The sequence below is a fragment of the Onychostruthus taczanowskii genome, unplaced genomic scaffold, assembly GCF_017590055.1.
Source record: "Onychostruthus taczanowskii isolate IOZ18803 unplaced genomic scaffold, ASM1759005v1 scaffold44, whole genome shotgun sequence".
In the NCBI taxonomy this organism is placed as follows: domain Eukaryota; kingdom Metazoa; phylum Chordata; class Aves; order Passeriformes; family Passeridae; genus Onychostruthus; species Onychostruthus taczanowskii.
In genome coordinates, this window is record NW_024501903.1 from 1,358,614 (window position 1) to 1,379,244 (window position 20,631).

The 20,631-nt window shown below is 48.1% G+C and overlaps 1 protein-coding gene across 9 annotated transcripts; it reads left to right on the forward strand.

Annotated features, from left to right (window-relative positions):
• Positions 1 to 289: 289 nt before the first annotated feature.
• Positions 290 to 18,709, forward strand: TSKU (tsukushi, small leucine rich proteoglycan). Of its 9 annotated transcripts, none has more exons than XM_041414193.1 (4): positions 290 to 478; positions 878 to 1,235; positions 2,880 to 2,966; positions 15,300 to 18,709. In XM_041414193.1, the coding sequence occupies exon 4, from the start codon at positions 15,307 to 15,309 to the stop codon at positions 16,363 to 16,365; it is 1,059 nt and encodes a 352-aa protein (XP_041270127.1). In that variant the 5' UTR covers positions 290 to 478; positions 878 to 1,235; positions 2,880 to 2,966; positions 15,300 to 15,306; the 3' UTR covers positions 16,366 to 18,709. The 9 variants fall into 9 exon arrangements, with proteins under 9 accessions (XP_041270127.1, XP_041270123.1, XP_041270130.1 ...); XM_041414189.1 differs by lacking the exon at positions 878 to 1,235 and adding an exon at positions 4,784 to 4,907; XM_041414196.1 differs by lacking the exon at positions 878 to 1,235 and adding an exon at positions 8,355 to 8,465.
• Positions 18,710 to 20,631: the final 1,922 nt, after the last annotated feature.

A 20,631-nucleotide genomic window follows, 5' to 3' on the forward strand; every position in this document is an offset into this window, starting at 1 on the left:
TAACACGGTTGTGCTGAAAGGGCAACTCCGGTGTGAGCCCCAAGAAAGCAAAGGAACGACAAGGAATTTTAGCCAGGGGGATGCAAGGCAGCAAGAAGGGGAACTGTGTGCTTGTGCAAAGCTGTCTCGACGCCTCCCCTCGCCTCTTCCCCTGTTAAGGGGGGTCTGCCAGCTCAGGAGTGGCACAGTCTAGCGCAAGTCCTGCCTCCTGCCTCCTTCCTCCTCCTCCTTCTCCTCCTCCTCCTCCTCCCAGATGTTCCCTTGTGTGCAGCCATCTGTTGAGCTCCCTCCTCCCTCCTCCTGCGGGGAAGGGGGCAGCCAGCTTGCCCGGCCAGCTGCACGCCTTGCACGGGAAGGAGGAGGGAGAAGGAGGAGAGCAGAAGGGGACAGCCAGCCCAAGCCCTGCTGCTGCCGGCTCCCGGCTCGCCCGATCCCGCCCTGGGAACCGGCCTGGCGCTGGGAACGGACCCCGGCCCCGGTGAGTCCCCCTCTGCCCCCACCCTGTCTCTGACCCCCGCATCCCCTCCCTGACCCCCACCCCTTCCTTGCGCTCTCCATCCCCTCCCTGGCCCCTGCACTCCGCTCTGCACCTCCTTCCAAACTTCCCCGGGTGTGCAGAACCGTGGGGCTCGTTTTTGGGAGGAGGGAAGCTGTGCCGCGATGGGCTGAGCCCTCCCTGCCGCCTGCCGGGGTGCGCAGGGCCAGCCCCGGGGGTCCCTGCTGCGGAGCCCTCCCAGCCTCAGAGCGCGGAAACTTTTTTCGGTGGGATGAGCTTTTGCTCTCGGGGGGTTCAGAGGCCGGGGGTGCAGGGTAGGGGGAAGGACAGAGGTCTCGGGTGGAAGCAAACTACTTTTTTCCCCACCTCTGGTTTTTCCAGAGGGGGAACTTTGCGATGCGGTGGGGGCGTACGAGTCCCCAGCCCGGCTCCCCTCCCGGGATGAAGCGTCTCCAGCTGGAATCTCTTCCCCTTCCCCCAGTGGAATCGTGGTTTCTGGAGGTCTCGGTATCGCCACGGCTGCAGAGTAATCCGACCAGCAGCTGGAGGCTCCGCACCGCCTCCTGTGCCCGGCTTCGGGGCTTTGATTTCACACAGGGCTCCCTGTCTCCCCTCCTCTCCCTCCTCCTCCTCCTCCTCCTCCTCTCCGGGCCCTCCCCTCAACTCTCGGGAGCGAAGAGAAGCTTTTTGCTGGGTTTCTGGTGCTGGGAGGCTCGCAGGGCTTTGCAGCTTACTCCAGGTAAGGAGAGAAAGGAGAGGGAAAGGAAAGCCTGGAGGGGTCGGCTGGATGGAGTGTAGAAGCTGGAAAGTGCAGAGCGGGGGTCCTTTTCCCCCGGGTTGTATTGATAAAGGCATGGCAAAGGCATTCCTGACTGGGAACTTCCCATCTGTGAGTGGATTAAGCTGACGGGGAAGGTGTGTTTGGGAAGGGGGGAGAGAAAGCCGAGCAAGATTTATTCATTCTCTCATAAAAAAAAAAAAGAAAGAAAGAAGCTGCTGAGCTGCTGGGTGTGACTTCTGAAGCAGGAGGTCAGAAAGCACGGGGTTCCCCTGATAGTGCACACACCCTGTAAACTTTCAAGCAGCTCCCAGGAAACTTGTTATTAATGCTGCAGTCATTAAAAGGCGCAGCCCACGGCAGATTTATTAGCTCAGTAAACCACAACACGTGCCAAGCTCTCCGGAAACAAAAGGGTCTGTCAACTTCACTCCTCTTGCTTGGGATTTGGGAAGCCTGGGAGGACAGTGGTGGGGATGGAGCTGGTGGCTTTTGTCGCGGGGATGTGGCATCGCCTCCGTTAGCCGCCGCTCGCCGGCACGGTTCGTGAACGCGATTCCGTGGCAGCGAAGACATTGGGGCACGGCTGCAAGGAAAGCACAGCGAACCCTGCCGAGCTCACGGCAGTGGGACGAGCAGCCCCCGGTCTCCCGAATGGAAAGCTTTCCCCGAGTGCCTGCCATGATAAATCAGCTGCCGTCCGCCTGAATAACAGCATTCACTGAAGTTACAGTAGGAAACTTGTCTGGCTGGACACTGTGCCATTGCTGTGCGGAGAGCAGCCGGTGCCGATGGCTGGCGATGCGCTGAAACATCGCATTGATCGGTGCTGGCAGCAGCGGGCTATTGCAGCGGCGAGGAGCAGCGCGAACGCCGGCAGGAGAGGCGCGGAAAGGCAGCGTTGGACCGTCTCGCCGATCTCTCCGGGAACAAGAAGCACGCTGGATGTGTTAGATGCTGAAAGGAGCGGAGGAAGCTGGCACGTCCCTGGATTTGCAGGCTGAACTTGGCTGTGGGCTCGCAGGCGCTCAGAGGCGAAGCGGGTCAGTGCGTGCCATCGCCCTGGCGCGGGGCCTGGCTCTGCTCCCGCCTGACCCAGGGAGGCAGTCCCGGCCTGGAGAGGACGGGGAGGTGCCTGCTCACACACACGGGTTATAAATGGCCCGAGGAGGAGCTGCCCCTGCCCTGCTGCAGAGGCGGTGGGTGCGCGGGGAGCGGTGCTGGCCGCACACGGGGCGGGCACGGAACGGGCGGCAGCCCTCGGACGGATTGTCGCTTGCGGCATCCCGGAGCCGGGCAGACGGTGCTGATTTGTGAATGAATTTGAGCAGCTGCTGTCAGAGGCAGTGGGGAGCAATAACAAAATGCCTGGAGGGAACGAGGACGTGACAGACATCCCAGGGGACATTAATTTCTGATGACAGGCTGGACTGGCAGGAAAGGCTGCAGGGTTGGGATGAGGGTCTCCTGCACCTCTACTATTTACAACCAAGTGCAAGGAATAAATCAGCATTGAATAGATGAGAGGAAATTGGGAGAAAAGGGTGAAAACATGCAGAAGTTTCTAAGGGTTTTTGTGGATTTTTTTTTTTTTTTTTAATATAGGGAAAAGTATCCTGTGCTTCCCCAGGCAGCCACACAGTGAGCAGCAGTGAGTGTCACCCCCGGGCAAGACCGAGCTGGGAATAAAAGGTGAGCCACCGTCTTCCAGAGGTTTAGAGTTTTCCCTCCATCCCTAACTGCTTTTTTTTTTTATCCTCTTTCAGTCTCTCCTCCTTCCTCCTCCTCCTCCTCCTTCTCTTTTGTTAGCTGGTTGGTGGGGAGAAGCAGAGTCTGGAGGGTGGGATGAGACAAGGCATCCTTGTCCAGCGGCCCTCCTGACCCCTGGCACCCCCAGGCTCTGCACGGTAGCTGCAGCACTGGCCGCCTTGGCAGGCTATCAAAAGAAACTTCCAAACACGGAGATGTTGAGGGCTGGGAAGAGATAAAGGCTGGCTTGAGCAAGCTGTTTCTTGTCTTAAAACTTGGCACCTGGATCTATCGAGGCAAATGTATGAATGGCTCAGCCATTCATTACAAGGAAATCTTGATATTTTAATTTTTATTGCAAGTTTTTTTTTTTGGAGGGGGGTTAATTTCCTGGGAGTTTCTATTGTATTCATGGTGTGCAGCAGGGGGGAAGGAAATATGTGTTCTGGAAATCGCCCCAGCCTTCCCTTCTGCTTACAGACACTGCAAAAGATTAAACCATCCTGGCTGCCTTAGCATGGGACATTTCTGAGTTGCATTAACCAGGCTGGAAATCTCCTGTCAGAGCAGTGGCAAACTGGAAAAAAGCACTTTATCTTCACCACAGCAGACAGAGGGCCACGTGCTGTGTGTAATGTCTGAGTGCCGGTGTCGGCACGGTTTCTTTTCCTTCCCGTTTCTCCCTTCCTCATTCTTTTTTGCAGTCTGTGTCTCTGTGATGGTGATTCCTTTCCCTTCCCCTGATTCTTGCCAGCAGCTCCAACCCAGGGGTGGGGAGAGAAATCATGTAATGGTTTGGGCTGAACCTTAAAGATCATCCAGTTTCAACACCTTGGCTATGGGCAGGGACACTTTCCACTAGACCAGCTTATTCAAAGCCCCATCCAACCGGGCCTTGAACACTTTCAGGGATGAGGACTGTATTTTCAAGGATTTTTTATTTTTTACTTTGAATAAGATAATCCTCCTCAGGAAAAACTGAGAGTCAAACTCCTATTGTGTCTGATGGGTCAAACCAGACATGATTCCTCAACCCCTTTGTGTCTGAGGTGACACATATGCATGAGGCTTGTGTCACCTGTCTCCAAGTGGGGCAGGAGATGTCCCTGACCCCAAAAGAGCCTGTTTTCCTCCCGTCCTTGAGAACGATATGTCTGTAGCACTTGGCATGGTGAGGCCAAACTTCACAGAGCAGGATGGGGGAGATCCTTTCTCCAAAGCACTTTAATCCTACTGCAAAAGTTCCATTTGTATCTGTCCAGGACCAGAGCACTGCAACTTCTTGCAAGTGAATTGGAGAATTCAAAGAATTATAGGATCGTAGGGTAACTGAACCTGGCCAGTGTCATCCATCCCCTTCCCTCTCCCCTGGCCTGACTGCCCATTTTGCAGAAGGCAAAGCAGGGTTGCTGTCCCTAGAGTGTCCAGGAAGGCGGGAGCTGGACTGGTGCCCAGGGACTGTGGTAACATTTGTCTGGACCAGTTACAGCAGTGACACTGTTGGCCGGGGACTTCTGTGCGGGGTGAGACCCACAGGCCTTGTGCTCCCTTCCCAGTTAAACTGGTGGGAATTAAACCTGGAGATGGGGGTGAGTGAACACCTCTCAAACCTAGTGCTAGTCACCCTTAAAGTGTCAGGAGGGAAACTGAGGCACTTAAATGGGGACTCAGGGCAGCATCAGTGGTGTGAAATTGGTTCTGCTGGGGAAATGGCCCTCCCAGCCCACTTCAGATGATCTTTCTCCAAAATCCTCCACCAGCCAAGAGGGATTGGAGAATCCTGGGCCAAGGAGGAGAGGAAAAGAGCTGAAGAGATGCTGAACATCATGGGGGCAATGAAACATCATCTGCAGTGGGAATCATGGTGGGAATGGCACACTACTGGTAAAACCCCTTATCTGCTCTACCTACAACCCTTCTCCTCCCCAAATCCCCCCTTCACAAACCTTGTAGGAAACCCACTGGGTCTAGTAAATGTCTCACGTGCTTCACTGGGGTGGGGGCAGCTTCTGAAGCCCCAGCTGATGCTCCACCAAGCATCACTGTCATTCATTGCTTGCAGCATCACGATGCAAGAATTATTGGAGAGGGGGGGGCAAAGAAAGGCCATGAGGGGAATGAGATGGGAACCTCCAGCTGTGCTGTTTGCAACAATAATGGCCAGGATTGTGTTTATTATCTCTTCAGTGGAGGGCCTGCAGCTGCACGCTGAGAACCACAGACAGCAAAGGGGCCCAGAGATTATTGTGTATGGAAAAAAATCCAACCGCAAAAATAAATAAAAAGCCCACAAAGAATCCCTGGGCCAGCTGGAGCAGTGCCATTGGGCACCCAGCTTAACTCCCAGTCTCCTCGTTTTGCCCTTCCTCACTGAAGTCAGCAACCCCTCAGGGCTGTTAGAAGGGAGATTGGCAGCTTCTGCCTTTCAGAGAGCTAAAGCTGCATGGGGTCCTCTTAAAATCCTTCTGCCAGGGCTGAAGGTGTTGCCCAGCCAGGCTGAATTTCTTTTTCCTCTGCTTTCTAATGATTTTTTCCAGTGCCGGCTGCACCATGACAAAGGCATGCTGTTGGAGGCAGTGCTTAAACCTGATCTGCAGCCACCTCTGTTGTAATGGATTCAATTCTCTTTGAGGTCTTTTCCAACCTTAATGATTCTATGATTCAAGGAAAAAGAGCTGGAAAGCCATTAGAAATACAGGATGATTAGGCTGTGATGAGTTGCTTGCTCTTGGTGGGATGTGTCTCACCAGAAAGAGCTGAGTCATCACCCTGGGATGTATCACCTTGTCCTCCCTCCTCTCTCTTGTTTCCTTCCCCCTGCCTAGCTCATCTCCTCTGGGGGAACCCATCCATGTCTACCCATGCAGCATGGTCTCTCTGCAGCTCAGGCCAGCCCTCATGGGGTGATTGGAAGCAATCCAGGTCAGGGATGTGGGGTACATCCATAGGCATCACGCCTTTCCCTCACTGACCAGAGAGCTGCTGGTGGGTCCTTGCAACCTGCACTTCCCTGGCAGGGAACACGGTACCTGCCATCCCAGGGATGTGCATGGCATGTGGCATTTCCCAGCTGGGCATAGTGGCATGGCTGATCAGCTCTTCTAACAGCTAAAAGCAAGAAGTATCCAGTGTGGGTAGGAGGTTTCCTCTCCCCGTGCTGCACCTCTTAACGTTCCTCGCTGGCATATGGTGTTCATCCTGGAGTGCATTCCTCTGGAATTATATCATGTCTCTGGGAGCTGGAGTGCAGTGAAAAAGTATCATCGTAGCAGGAGCCAGCACAGGAGCTGTCTGGGGCTGGCTGTCAGGTGTGTGTCGCCAAGGGCTGAGCCTCCACGAGAAGCTTGCTGCCATCATTTTTACTTTCAATAATTGACTAGTTAAGAAGGGAGGAGGGTTGAGTCCTCTCAAGGTTACTGATGTGATTTGGGTAAAGCCTGGGCACTCACAGGCTCCCTTCATGCCTCACAGTGCGTCCTTGGGGATTGGAGGTAATGGGGCAGGTACCTTCACAAGGTCATTCTACAGCACAATGCTCTAGGACTGGCATAAAACTCTGTGTAAACCTCTCCTTTGGCTATGAAGCACCATGTTGAAGGGCTGGTCTGTTCCCGAGTTTGTGCCAAAATAACAGAGACCTCCCATTCTGGGACATGTCGCTATGATAAAAATTCTATTCAGGCTGAGTTTGAGATGGTTAAGAAAATATTTGTGCTCCTGGCAGAGATGAAGTCTCTCTTATACTCAGCGAGTGCCAGGATAGTGAGGCCTCCTGCTCTTGGAAGTGCTCACAGTTAACAAGCAGAGCGGGGAGGACAAGAAATAGGAGTTGTTAGGGGTAAAAGAGTTTAAGGTGGCCATGCTGGAAGTGCTTCTAGAGCAGGAGAAAGTTCTGAGCTCTCACATCCCTTGCTGGCACCTGTTTGACTGATTCCATGCATCCCAAGCTGCTGGGAAGCACTTGTGTCTGCCAAAGCTCCCAGTTGGAGTGATTCTGCAGCTGGAATAGCCAGGAGGCAATGGTGGGGCTGGGATGCTCACATCCTGTCTGCTCACATCCCATAAAACCCTGTGAATCCCTCCTTGTGCTGCACCACTCCAACACCTGCCTTCCTCTGCCCCCAGCCACTAAGGAGGCCTGGCAAACAATTTCCTTTTGGGAATGCCCCCTCTGGGCACAAGCACAGCTTGACTTGAGGCTGGAGAGCAAAATTGCTTTCAAAATCCACAGGAGACTAATTCCTCCACCTGGAAATAAACTGCTATTAAGCTGACAGCTTTCTGGACTGAGCAGAGAAGTGGGAATTTTGTGCAAATCCTGATGCCACGGTGATTTAATTCCTAATTTTCCTGTGCTGGATGTGGCACAAACATTTTCCCACTTGAGGAAAAATTCCCTGGGCTGATCTTCCCTCACAAAATGCATTTTTTCAAGGCACAAAGCTTTTAGTGTGGCAGAAATTGTATTTCAGCCACGGATGTAAATGATCTGGAAGTTACTGTATGGGCTGGCAGACCTGCCCGCACATGTTTTCCTTTTGTCAGATCCCAAAATACACCACCCTGCACCTTGGTTTCCTCCTCCAGGGGGAATGAGGGATGCCTGATGGGGAAGATAGCTCAAGTGGAATAAACTACTAGCTGTTTAAGCATGAGGATGGTAAATTATCTGTGGCCTCTTGCAAAGCAGATGGGAACTGTGACATTAACAGTTGTAACAAAGTTTATTTTAATAAGTCTTTCCATTTCTTTATTAAATAAAGGATTCTCTTTTTACATTAAAATACTGAGCAGAGACTTTCAGCCAAGCAAGAATTTCAGTGTCTTTTCCCAAGTAACAAGCAATAGGACAAGAGGAAACAGCTTCAAGTTGCACTAGGGGATGTTTATTTTGCAAATTACAGAAAATTTCTTCACCGATAGGGTTGTCAAGCATTGGAGCATGCTGCCCAGGGAAGTGTTTGAGTCACCAGCCCTGGAGGTATTTAAAAGATGTGCAGATGTGGCACTTAAGGACATGGTTTAGTAGTGGGTTTGGCAGTGCTGGGTTAACAGCTGGATTCAATGATATTCAAGGTCTTTCCCAACCTAAATGATTCTATATTTGAACAGAGATCCATAGTGTGGAGCTGTAGGGTTTGGAGGCACTGGGTTCCCTCTAGGTCAATCCCTCATATCTTCTCTGCAGCCCATGTGGTGGTTTGAGGGGCGGCTTGGCTTTACCTTTGGGGTTGTGAAATGCTTTTGATGCTTTTGATGCTTAATTTAGCTTTGCCTTTGCTAATGTTATCTATCCCATCCCCTGTAACATCTACAAAAATCTCCCTAAAGGATGGAGGACATGTTTGGATGCTGGAAAGTCATTGCAGTTTTGGCTCAGCAATTTCTGTCCAGAGAGGAGAAAAGCAAATGGAAATAACCAAGATGAAAAAATGTGAAATGGTATCTTGATTTTTGTTCTTTGCCCCCTTCTGGCTGTCCACAACCTTTATTCCATGGGGTTTGGTGAAATTCAAGTCTTGCAAACACAGACTTGATGCAGAGCAGTGGGGTTCTTGTCCAGATCAGGAAGCAGCATCTTGTCTCTGTTTATGCAGCTTCTCTACTCCTCACTGGTTTCCACTTGAACATCAAGCTGTTGACTTTAACTCTTTGAGTGTGACTGTCCAGCCAATTCCTTATCCACCGAGTCATCCAACCATCCAATCCACGTTTTCTCCACAGAGAATAAGATGTTGCGTGGATTTGTGTCAAATGCTTTGCACAAGTCCAGGTAGGTTACATCAGTCGCTCTTCCCTCATCCACCAGCATTGTAACTGTGTCATAGAAAGCTGTGAAATTTGTCCAGCAGGATGTGTCCTTAGTGAAGTCATGTTGGCTATCACTGACCACCTCCTTATTTTCCATGTGCCTTAGCAAAATTTCCATGAGGATCTGCTCCATGATCTTGCCAGGCAAAATAATTAAAGCACAAAGGAATTCATAGCAAAATCTCTTCTTTTTTTCTTTTTGCATTCCTTGCATTTCATTCTGATTTTTCCCAGGGAGCAGGAACATGGAGCAAAAAGCAGGATTCAGGTACCTGCAGGATGCTTTTTCACTCCCGATCAAGCCCTTGGTGTCTCTTTACATTAAACCATAAGGGCTAAAGGCACCACCCCAGTGGCAGAGCTTTCCCTCATCCTAACACTTGCATGCACTGGTGAGGGAAATAGGGTTGAAAATCTCTGTCTCTATATCCTATTGGAAAATTTGGGATATCTGCTGTTCTAAGCAGCTTTGCAAGTCCCACAGATAAAGCCATCAGAGTGAAGTGAAGGGTGATAACTTATCCCCTAAAAGTGACTTGTGCAATGTCTCCTGATGGAGGCCTCCATGAAATCAAGTGCAATTTGGAAGAGCCAAGGGACTGATTCTCATCCTGCTGAGAGAGTTACACCAAGAGTAACTGCACTGAACTCTCTCAAACCCATCTAACAAATGCAGGGTCAAACATAAAAACCAGATACTTCTTGGATTCCCGTTAGCTCTCGTCTCCCTAAACCCCAGAAGTCTCGTACACTGAGTATAAAACCAGGACAGTTTGCAAAGTGTCTCTCAAACCAGCAAACAACAAAACATAGCAAGCAGGTCAGAAAACACTGTTCCCATTTACACCAACATTTTTTGGTGAGGTTTAATAATATTTATCAAGAGCTCTTTGCAGCATTTATGTGAGGAAGCATTCTGCAGGAAGAGCTGGTCTGAAGCAGGCGAAGCAAAAGCCTGAATGACCTTTACTTTCAATAGATTCACACAAAAAAAACCAACAACAACAAAAAAAGAGTAACCTTGTCAGCAGCAGTCTCTTTATTATGGGAGGGGTGTGTGTCTGCAGCAAGGGTTTAATGGTCTCTGGCTGTAGGCTGGTTTGAGCTGGTTTTGCTGCCTGCTCAAATTGGCATATGGGATCTGGAGACCCGACCGCGATTGCATCTGTGGTGTCATTTGGGCTCAGCCGGGAGAGTCCACACTGGAAAAGTGTAGCTGCTGCTAGTGCTGCACTTTAGTCGGTAATTATTCTAATTTTACAGAATAATTAATGGGTGGAGAAGGGGGGGAAAGGTCTCTTATGCAATTTTGTTGTCGAGAAGCAACTCTGGAGCATTCTGGCTCTCTGGAAATGCTGTCCCAGCTGCCACTGATATCAGCCTCTAAGATATTTAAAAAGAGAAAGAGCCAGAGCCAACTTTTTTTTTTTTTTTTTCCTTCAGTCTGGAGGATTTATGGCCTCTGTCATAACCTATGCACTTGTTTCACTTTCCAATAATGTTCCTTTTCCCCTGACCCCAATTAGTGCTGGCAGCCAAGTGGGCCTGGTGAGCTTTGCTACGAAGACTTTTTTTATTTCTTTACTTGGCTGATACAAGAGGCAGAAGACAATCCCAAAATTTTCCTCCTGAAACGTTGTTGCTAATATAACTCTTTTGTCCTTTGCTAGGACAACAACTCTATTTGGGACAGGTGGACTTCAGCTCTTCCTTTTTGCCTTTTTCTTTGAAATTTTGTCTATTTGCTGCTAATCCAGAATTAATATTGGCAAGAAATATAGAAATTATCAGGATCTGTCCACCATGCCTTACAGAATCATGTCATATCTGATCTGGTCTAGTTGTGGGCTATGGAAAAGACAGATTCTGTTTTCTCCACTCCTGTATGAGAGTTGGTAACCCTATGGATGGTCACCAGAATTTGTTGGAAAACTGACCCAGCAAAGGGAAAGAGAAAGATCAGAGGGTTTTTTGTTGGATCAGTGATCCAAACTGGTTTATCCAAGTGCATCTGGTTAATGGGAGGGACTAGGGTCTGGAAGGTGCAGCCAAGAATGGGGTGGGAAGCAGTAACCAGGGAGATTGGGCATCCTACTCCATCACTGACAAGGGAGAGAAGGACATCGCCAGGGATGTGTATGGTCTTAGGTTGGTTTCATCCCCTTCTGGAGCAATTTCATTCTCTTCACCCCACCACAAAGACAACCTAGTGTTTTGGGGTTTTTTTTTTCCACTTCTTACCCATGTACCTCAAGCTTCACTGGGTGAATTTGGGCCTTTAGCCCCAACCCCAGCTGCATTTCAGATGATGCTTTGCTCAGAGGCATGTTGAAAGAGGCTGAGGGAATGAAGAATGAAGAATGGGGCAGATGTTCCCTGACTCCATCAAACAGCAAACTTTAAAACACCTCCCCTTGTATTATTTCTTTAATTAGTCATTGATTTTTTTGCTATGGGGAATTCCAGCTTGGTGGTTGCCAGGGGAACTGGAGGTAGCCTAGGTAGCATCCTCTTAATATCCGCATTCCCAAAGAGGGGGACCAGTCCCCAGGCAATGGGCTTTCATCCAGGGAGGGATGTGCCAGCTGATCTCCCTAATGAGAAAAGTCTTTAAGGGAGAGGAGAAGGAAGAAATCAAATGCAGTGTGAATTTGCAACAACACACTAACAAAGCTTTCCTCTCTCCCACCTCACTCCCTGACCATCTTCTGAGGCCTGACATTCCTCTGCAATCTGCTTCTAATGTTGGGGCTTTTTGGCTGGGAAATCTCAGTGTGAGTTTTCTGTGTGAGTCCAGCCACAGGGCATGGCAATGGATGAGCATAGCAGGGAGAAGGCATAACGGCATCTGGAGGCTAAAGGAGAGGTGTGGGATCTGAGGAAAAGGCTGGCATCCTACTAGGAGCTTGGTCCAACACTGGCTCCATTAACCACCACAGGCTCTCCTTAGGATTGTCTCAGAATATTTGCCCTGCAGAAAGGATGAGCAAGATATAAAGACCAGAGCCCTGCAGTCACTAGAGGCACCTGAAACGTGGGGGAAGATATTGCACCCCAGCAGCTCCTATTGCAATTGGTGGGTATAAAAAGTCCCCTAGAGCTTCCAGATGGCCAAAATGTATCACTGGGATCTCTCCATACCTTAATAGCCAAAGAAATGAAGAGGACATGGCTAAACCAGCCCCAGGGTGGGCTGCTTTCTCCCAGTGACTTTCCCCTCACAGGTGATGAAGAAATCACCTCACAGTGGTTTCTTGTCCATGGTGTTCACCTAGGTGAAACTCCCCAGTATTGCAAGAGGATAACTCCTCTTCCTTTTATCTTGGCTTCCTGCCTTTATTAACAAAGCAGCTTGTGGGCAGCAATCCAAAGGAATTTTGGTGCAGTTTCAAATACACACTGTACACAGAAATGTAAGTGCCTGCGGTCTGTTTCTTTCCCCATTTCAAAGAGAGCTATTGGTTGTTCTACACAATAATCAAACATGCCTGTACCTGACTAAGCTCTTTGCCAATTATTTGGCAAGGCAGGAGTCTCTTTCTTGGACTAGAAGATGACCAGTAACTTTATTTCTCCTATCTTTTATCAGAGCTATTAACCAAGTGGCATGTTTGCCTATGATGCTCCATGCTGCTCCATAAGGGAGTTTCCAACTGGTACTAATGGATTGTATCCCATCTGCAAAGCAATTGCAGAGCCAGTAAGAGAGAATTTGTGGCAGTGCTGTGAGGAGGGAAGAGGCAATGGATGCTGTGCAAATACTTCAGCTGAGCTTTGGGGACTGCATTTCAGCTGTGTCATGTTTTGTCTTTACTGCTGGCTGAAGTGATGGATGTTGCAATGAGAGTCACTGTATCTGGCAATCATTTTTGAGGTTGATCAGGAGGGGAATTCCCATGTCAAAAGGGTTTGAGCAGGTGCATATCAAAGCCCAGCACAGGTTTTTAATCTTCTCTCCATTCATAGAATCATAGCATAGCTTAGATTGGAATAGACCCTTTAAAGACCACTCAGTCCAACTCCCCACAAAAATCAGGAATCTCTTCAACTAGTCCAGATTGCTCAGAGCCCCATCCAACCTGGACTTGAATATTTCCAGGGATGGGGCATCTACCACCTCTCTGGGAAACCTGTGCTAGTGTTTTACCATCTTCATCATAGAAAACTTCTTCCTTAGATCTAGTCTGAATCACCCCTGTTTTAGTTTAAAACCATTACCATTACCACTACAGGCCCTATTAAAAGTCTGTTCCCAGTTAAATTAGGGCTTTGGGTCTTATCTTCCTACTTTTGTTCAGGTGCTCCATAAGGAGCCAATGAAAGTTTTACCAGTGCTCAGAAAGTAAAAAAAAAAAAAGGTGTGTCTTTGGACTTCTTGCTGTATAATTCAGCTCCCACCAGAGCTAAAACAATTATATGAGGAATTGACCTGCACTTTTGAAGAAGCTGGAAGGTCCTTTCCATGTAGAGACATCAAGTGGGAATAGCCATAGGTAGAATTTGGGAGAAGAAATGCCAGTAGACTGGGCTGATACCAATGTAGGTATTTCCCTGTATGTGAGATATTTAACAGTTGAGGTTTTGCAGTTTTAGTTCACAAGGAACTCCCCACTGCTGTAACTTCCCCTGGTAATAAAATATTTCAGTGCAATCCAAATGCAGCTTCATGAAAAAATAAAAATAGTAGCATTTATTTTAGGAGGGACTGCAGAAGGCAGCGAGCTATGTCTGTCTGCACAGAATCAGAGGGGATCAGCCTTGATGTCATTAGGAAAGGGATATCTGGAAAAGTGTCTGCAGAGAAGAGCCCTACCCCCTATGTCCTCTCTGCACACATATGTGTTTTCTCAAGAAACAGTTGAGATGGACTGAGGCTAGGGCTCATCTTACCAATTTTCTGTTGTTTCTATGGAATAATGGACCCCAGAGGGGCCTTTAGCAATAGTTTAGTTGCAGGCAACTTGGCCAGAGCCCCAGTCTCTGCTGTCTATTTGCAGGAGGTCTGGGAGACGCTGACATACAAGTCACATCAGTGATCCGGACAGTATTTTTGCAACATTTTTCCCCCTTTGTGCTTTTATTTTTTTGCACATTGGCAAGTAGTCCCCAGTCAATCTCCTGGAAATGAGAGCAGGGCCAAGAAGACCATGCTGAAAAGGGAGAGAAACTGAATACAAGAGGTGGGTGAGGGGAGATGAAGTGTGAATTTCTAGGAAATGGTCTTGGGAAGGTGCAAGGGCTGTGAGGAAGGAATCTCAGCCAGATCAAAGGGTGTGTGGGAAACATGATACTGCAAGAAAGTTAATGGAAAGCTTTTAAGCCAGGGTTGGGAAAGGTAAGAGACCAGGGAGGCTGAAGATGGGATGGGAACATTCATTTAAAGGGATTTCTTTAACATTTTTCTTGTTAAATGAGCAGTTGGCATGTGAGTGTCTGTTTATGGCCAGCAGCACAGCCAAGGACTAGTGTTGATGGATCTGCTTGTCTGGTTGGGTGAGATTTTTTTGTTTTCAGCCCTCTGGAGACCTCCTTTGTAAGGCATGGGGAGTCATCACCCATGACTGCAATAGGAACCAGTAAGGACAGTCCTTGTTGCCTCTGTGCTGACCTGCAGGACGCCGACATGCTCCTATGCCCCCTCTCCAGAGATGCAGAGCTAAAGATTGTTTTGGCTGTCTCTTGAAATCATGCAGCTGTTGTTGCCCACTGTTGTGTGGGCAAGTTGTTAGGATGCCATCTGAAGAGGTTCAGCAAAGCTGGAGCGTGCAGATCAGCTCTCTGCCTCTCTTGTGTGAGATGATGGAGAGACAGAAATGTCTTGGAGGGAGAAGGGTCAAATCCAAAGCAGTGGAGAGAACTCCTTTCTAATTGGCCCTGCTAATCAGCGATTAGCAGAGGCTCCCCAAAGACTCTATATGAAACAAATTTCCTCTCTCCACTGTGCAGGGGGCTGGGCCCACCACAGCAAAGGCTGGGTTAGACTGAACAAGCCTCGGTTCCTCTGCTCTGAGGAGCTGCCACCAGGCCAAGGAGGGTTGTTTTTAGCCACCTGATACAAATCCAAACTTCTAAAATTTGCATCTGAAGTCCAAGGAAGGGAGATGGGATGTCCATTTGTGCAGTAAGGAGCTGGCCTTTTCTTCCATGGTCCAGTCAAAAGCATATATGTTTGATAGATCATGCATTAAGGCAGCCTACTGTTCTTACAGCTCATTTCCAATTTTGCCTCAATTTGGTTATGTGTGTAAAGACTGCTGACCCAATTTTTTTTCTCCATTGAGTTCCCACTGGGGTTCATAACATGAGAGAAAAAGTTTTTGGAATATCCATGCTGTTTAAGGGTATGCTTAATCTTTCCCTTTGTAAAGAGAAAGGACAAGACTGCATAAGTCAAACAGTTACACATCCTTCATAAAGTAATTTCTACAGCAATTAAATCTGCTTTTCTATTGTCTTGTTTTCCAGGAGAACAATGCATTTCCTAGCCTGGTTCAGTTTGCTGCTTCTCCTTCCGTGCTTTGGTACCACAAAAACCTGCTTCCCTGGCTGCCACTGTGAAGTGGAAACCTTTGGTCTCTTTGACAGCTTTAGCCTGACCAAAGTGGACTGCAGTGGAATAGGCTCACACATTGTTCCTGTACCAATCCCTCTGGACACTTCCTACTTGGATCTATCATCAAACAATCTAGAAACAATAAATGAATCGATGCTTACTGGCCCTGGATACACCACCCTGGTGAGTCTCGACCTGAGCTACAACAAAATTGCCAAGATTTCCTCCACGACGTTCTCCAGGCTTCGGTACCTGGAGTCCTTGGATCTGAGTCATAACTCTCTGGAAGTCCTTCCGGAGGACTGTTTCTCCAGTTCTCCTCTAAGTGACATAGATCTAAGCAATAACAACCTTTTGGATATAGCTATGGACATTTTTGCTTCAAAAGGTCAAGGCAAATCCCTGAATGTGGATCTGTCCAATAATATGCTCAGCACAATTACAAGACACCATGAAAAGAGCATTCCCAACATCCAGAATTTAAATCTCTCTGGAAACAGGCTAACATTTATACCAAACCTTCAAGGCATTCCTCTCCGATATTTAAATCTTGATGGAAACCCTCTGGTTAAGGTTGAGAAAGGAGACTTCACAGGGCTGAAAGACTTGATCCATTTATCCCTCAGTGGCCTGCATGGCTTTAGGGAGTTATCTCCTCAGAGCTTCAAGGAACTCCAAGCCCTCCAGGTTCTGGATTTATCCAACAATCCCAACTTGAAGTCACTGTCTGCTGAAGTTATCTTTGGTCTGAACTCCCTACAAGAGCTCAACCTCTCTGGGACAGGCATATCATCCTTGCCAAAGACTTTGCTGAAATACCTGCCTTCCATCAAAAGCATCACCTTAGGGAAGGACATACAGTGTCTTAAGACCATCAAAGAAGGACAGTACCACCGACAAATTGGCCTGACCAAAAAAGAAATCCTCAGTTGCCATGACAGCCATGGATCCGTAGCAGCAGCACCTTATGTTTTGTGATGAAAGCTGGGGAGAAGAAGGGGTGGGGCAGGGAGGGTGGGGGACCATGGGACTTGTACAGGTGTCGGACTGAGATGGCTTGCAGTGTGCCTTTTGTAAAACTGTCAATAATTTATATATTTGTATTTGCCAATAGTTGATTGTTTGTGGATTTTATAAACTCTCAGATCTCAGTCCGCGTTACCTGCAGGCCCCAGATTTTACCCAGTGCGTTGAGGTCCTCACTCGTGCCATTGGCTCAGGAGCGGTGATGCTGGACGATGCGGGGACAAGTTGCTCTGCAGGTCCCAGGGCAGAACACTCAGTCTAGAGCAAACCCTTCATGCCTCAGACACGTTTGTAGGAGCAAAGCTACACCTCTGCAGAGCACACACCAAAACATACCAGCTCGGTAGCTGCTGGCTTACAAACCCATGCATCATCCTTCTTTTAATTATTACTCCCCAAAATGTGCCTTCTGGATGTTGCCTTCATTAGCAGCACCCTGTTTTCTGTCATGCACTTTCAGTCTTGAAGAAACATTTCCAGACAAACCTGAATACAGGGTGTACCTAATGTGCTGGGTTTTACATGTTATTTGCATAGGTGTGCAACAAACATTGAGTAAGTCGAGACTTTTTCCCACCAATCTCTCCTTGTTTTCCCACCTTGATCCTTTTCATGTCTAATTAACTTAGGTCCAGCTTTGGCAACCTCTTGTCTTTTTAACCTCAATAAGCCATTGGTCAGAGATGATGTGCAGCAGAGGAAGGGAAGCAGAGGGGTCTGCTAACAGCCACATCTCACCCAGGAACCAGCCTTTGATGATGGAGGTTGCAAAGGGAACACATCATGTAGCTTAGCTAAATTTAAAAAAAATAAAAATTGAAAAGAATCCCTCTTCCCTTCCTGGGGAAGCTTGGAAGGAAACTTTGACAGGGATTCTTTCTTGATGACCTTATCAAACCAAGATGCAGTCCCAGAGGATATGAGAGTAAGTTGTTTCCAGGCTGACATTCCCCATCTGAACACAACATCTGCAGCTCATCTGGGCATATGTGAGGCAACTTGCAGTGCCAAAACACTTCTGAGAACGTGCCAGAGGAAGAATTAACACTGGTGCCTGTGGCCCTGGAGCACTTTGCTTATCAGAGAAAAGATCTTTGGGTTTTATTCTAGAGTTGTGGCTTTTCTTTCTCTCACACAGCTCCTTGGTTGCCATGTGAATCTGATAAACTGAAATCTGATAAAAAGCCTGGTCCTCAAAGTTTTGCTGATTTTTTCCCCCTCCATTGCTGAAATGCTGGCAAAGGGGAACCCCTCTGGCCCCTCTTTTTCTCCAGTCTAGGAGGAAGTGGGAGAAGGCAGCACAACATGACTCAATGCCATGTGTGAAGCCTCCAATTTGCTTATAGGAGCAGTGGAGGTGACTGCTGAGGTCTGGTCCACATCTGGCACGCTCTGTCCAGGGGGATGGGATGTTGTGGACGGGGGTCATGCTCAAGCTGATCTGCAGTTTGGTCTCTAAACACAGCCCTGCATCAGGGCCACTTTCAATGTTTGATTTAGGGAGATCCATGTAAAGGTGATGCAGATATAAACTCGTCTCAAAACTGTCCTTGGGAGTGTTGGAAGAAGCTCAGGTTTTGTCCTCATACCCCCAAAAGTCTTGAAAAATGGACACCGTTGCCCAAACCCACTGACTCCATAAAAGTCAGAGTCAACACCTAACTTTGGATACTGAAATTTGGTACTAAAATACTCCCACATTTTCATCTATCTCAATTTCAGTGATTTGTTTGGGTAGCTTAGGGTGGGATTATCACCCCTTCCTTCAGTTTTGAGGATTTTTCCCCTCTACTGAGCCTTTGCAATGTTTGACCAGCCTTCACAATCACAGGAAACACTGATTTTCTTAAAAAGGCAATGGGGCTGCCTGTGGGCAGAGATCTGGAGGGGAACAGAAACAAACTGCAGTGCAGGACAAGAGCAGTTTGTGAGGAAAGTTGTGGGGGTTTTACTGGATTTTGCCTTTTTAAGAGAATTATTTTCTGCTGGCAGAAAATGTATTATTTTTTAAAGAAAGCTGTTTACTTTTTTAAGCCTGTACATAGATGAAACATTATGGTTATCACCTACTGTCAAAGTTACTGTCTTTGCACCACTGTGGTAAAAAAACCCAATGTGACAATCCAATTGAAGACTGCAAGATTTCCTTGTGTAATCTCACGCTAGCTGCTGGCTAAACTAGTCTTAGCAAAAGCTGGCAAATACTGTCGCTGTGTTAGTCTGTTTTTTTAAAGAACCTCTTCAGCATTGTAAGGCTTTGTGATTACTCACAATATAATAAAGTGATTTGGAGGAGAATAAACCCAGATCCCACAGATTTATTGCTTTAATGCTGAGCGGGTGGCAGCTGTCACCCGGTCTGAAGTGCACCACAGCTTCTCTCCTCCTCCACTGATCCCCACTGCCCTCTTGGGTGTTGCATCTCCAAAGTGGGGGTAGGATTTGTCCCATGGTGCTTGGCTTACTGTTCTTTTCAGTGATGGAAAGACTTGAGTGCTTCTCTGGTTGACTTGAAGGAAATTAGGAACACATGGCCGTGAAGCAGCAGAGAGCATGTGGTGCAAATTCCCTGCTCCAGGACCTGCTCCAAAGCTCGTGGAGCAGGTGGAGATTTCTTTGTGGATTTGGCCAATCTGGGATATGGTCTGCTAGTGTTGAAAGGCTGGATTTGCAGCAGGCAGGGTGATATGGGGACACACCACAAGACCATGGAAGTGTTCAAGAACATGTAGATGTGGTGCTTAGGGAAACAGTTTTATTGGACTTGGCAATGCTGGGTTAAGCATTGGACTTGATGATCTTAGAGGTCTTTTCCGTCCCTAGAGATTCTGTGATTCTGTGGGGGTGGAAGGGAGTAAAGGGATGGAGAAGTGATGCCACAGAGCTTCTGGCAGTGAGACACACGTAATCCAGTCTCAGCACCCTCCTCTGCAGAGCTGGGGCTGCTGCACAGAGGGCTAAGCCCGTGCAGAGCCATTGCACCTAAAGAATAAACAGAAACCTCTCCAGAGTGGTCTTCCTGCTCTTAAATAGAAAATTTAATTTTAAAGGCTTCTTGTTGCTCTGTGTAGAAGTGGTGCAATCAGAGACTCACTGAGGAAACTGCCTGTAGGAAGTTGCAATGTTCCTGTTCCTCCCAAGCCTGAAGGAACAACTGCATCTTCCACCCAGGCAGACAGACTTGCAGGCAGCCTGGAAGAGGCTGTTGGGTCTTCACCTGTTTCCCCGAAATGCCCCATCCTCCCAGATGGCATACAAGGTAGTCAGATGATAGCCTGGGGTGTAAGATCACCAGGGAAGGCCAAATCTTGCTCATAGGACTACTATGGACTGTAGGGGAAAAGCCGCCACGACCAATCATTAGAGATGAGTGCTCCTCTGGTATCCACCACAAGGTTATGACCATGAGGCTACACCACCACACCCCTTTGGGGTGGAATCACTTCTGCCCAGGGGTGTGGGCTCAGTCAAAGAGGTGGAGAATGTCTTCTTCTCCTGGGGAAGGACAATATCCTGGGACCCGAGGGTCTGAAGCTGTATTCTCCCACCTACTTGTGAATGCCCCACATACGTTTTGCTCCAGCACTGTGTTAGATCTTGTCCCTCCCAATATTCCTTTGCCCTCTTGCCTTAACATCTTATTTTGCAACTACTTTTTATTCATTATTTAATTAGACTGAATTTATTATTTTGATTATTGTCAATTAAAATATTTTTTTATTATTATTTATTTAAATAACCTTCCCAAAATCCTCTGAATGGGAAGAAACAGGCAAGGCTCTACCAGAAACATGAGCCCACACATCACCCATGTATGTCCCCAGTGCACAAGTGGGGCATGAAAACCTGAAACAGCACTGATATCCCCACAGAGGAGGACAGGCACATCGAGGCTTGGATGAGTAGAGAAGGCCCTTATTCAAGCTTCATGTCAGCTTGATAACACAGTGTGATGGACCTGGCGTCAGGCATCAACAGCCACCCGTGCCAGGAAAGCCACCCGTGCCAGGAAGGTCATCCATGCCAGGAAGGCCAGCCAGGTTGGTTAGCTGCAAGCTTTGGCTGTCTCCACAACCAGCTCAGCTCTGTGGCTGGATATGTTTGCCCTGGCAAGTAAGATGGGCGTTTTAATTACAGGCTCAACATTTTTAGAAGCAGGAAAACCTCAGCAGAGGCTCGGCATTAAGGCTAGGCTGGGTAAGGGAGGAAGAAGTGAGT

Bases quoted from the DNA above. Each gene is read 5' to 3' on its own strand.
- TSKU (XM_041414188.1), top strand. From the start codon at position 8,756: ATGTTGCGTGGATTTGTGTCAAATGCTTTGCACAAGTCCAG. The intron at 8,797-15,299 runs GTAGGTTACATC...CTTGTTTTCCAG, and splicing joins AATGCTTTGCACAAGTCCAG to GAGAACAATGCATTTCCTAG.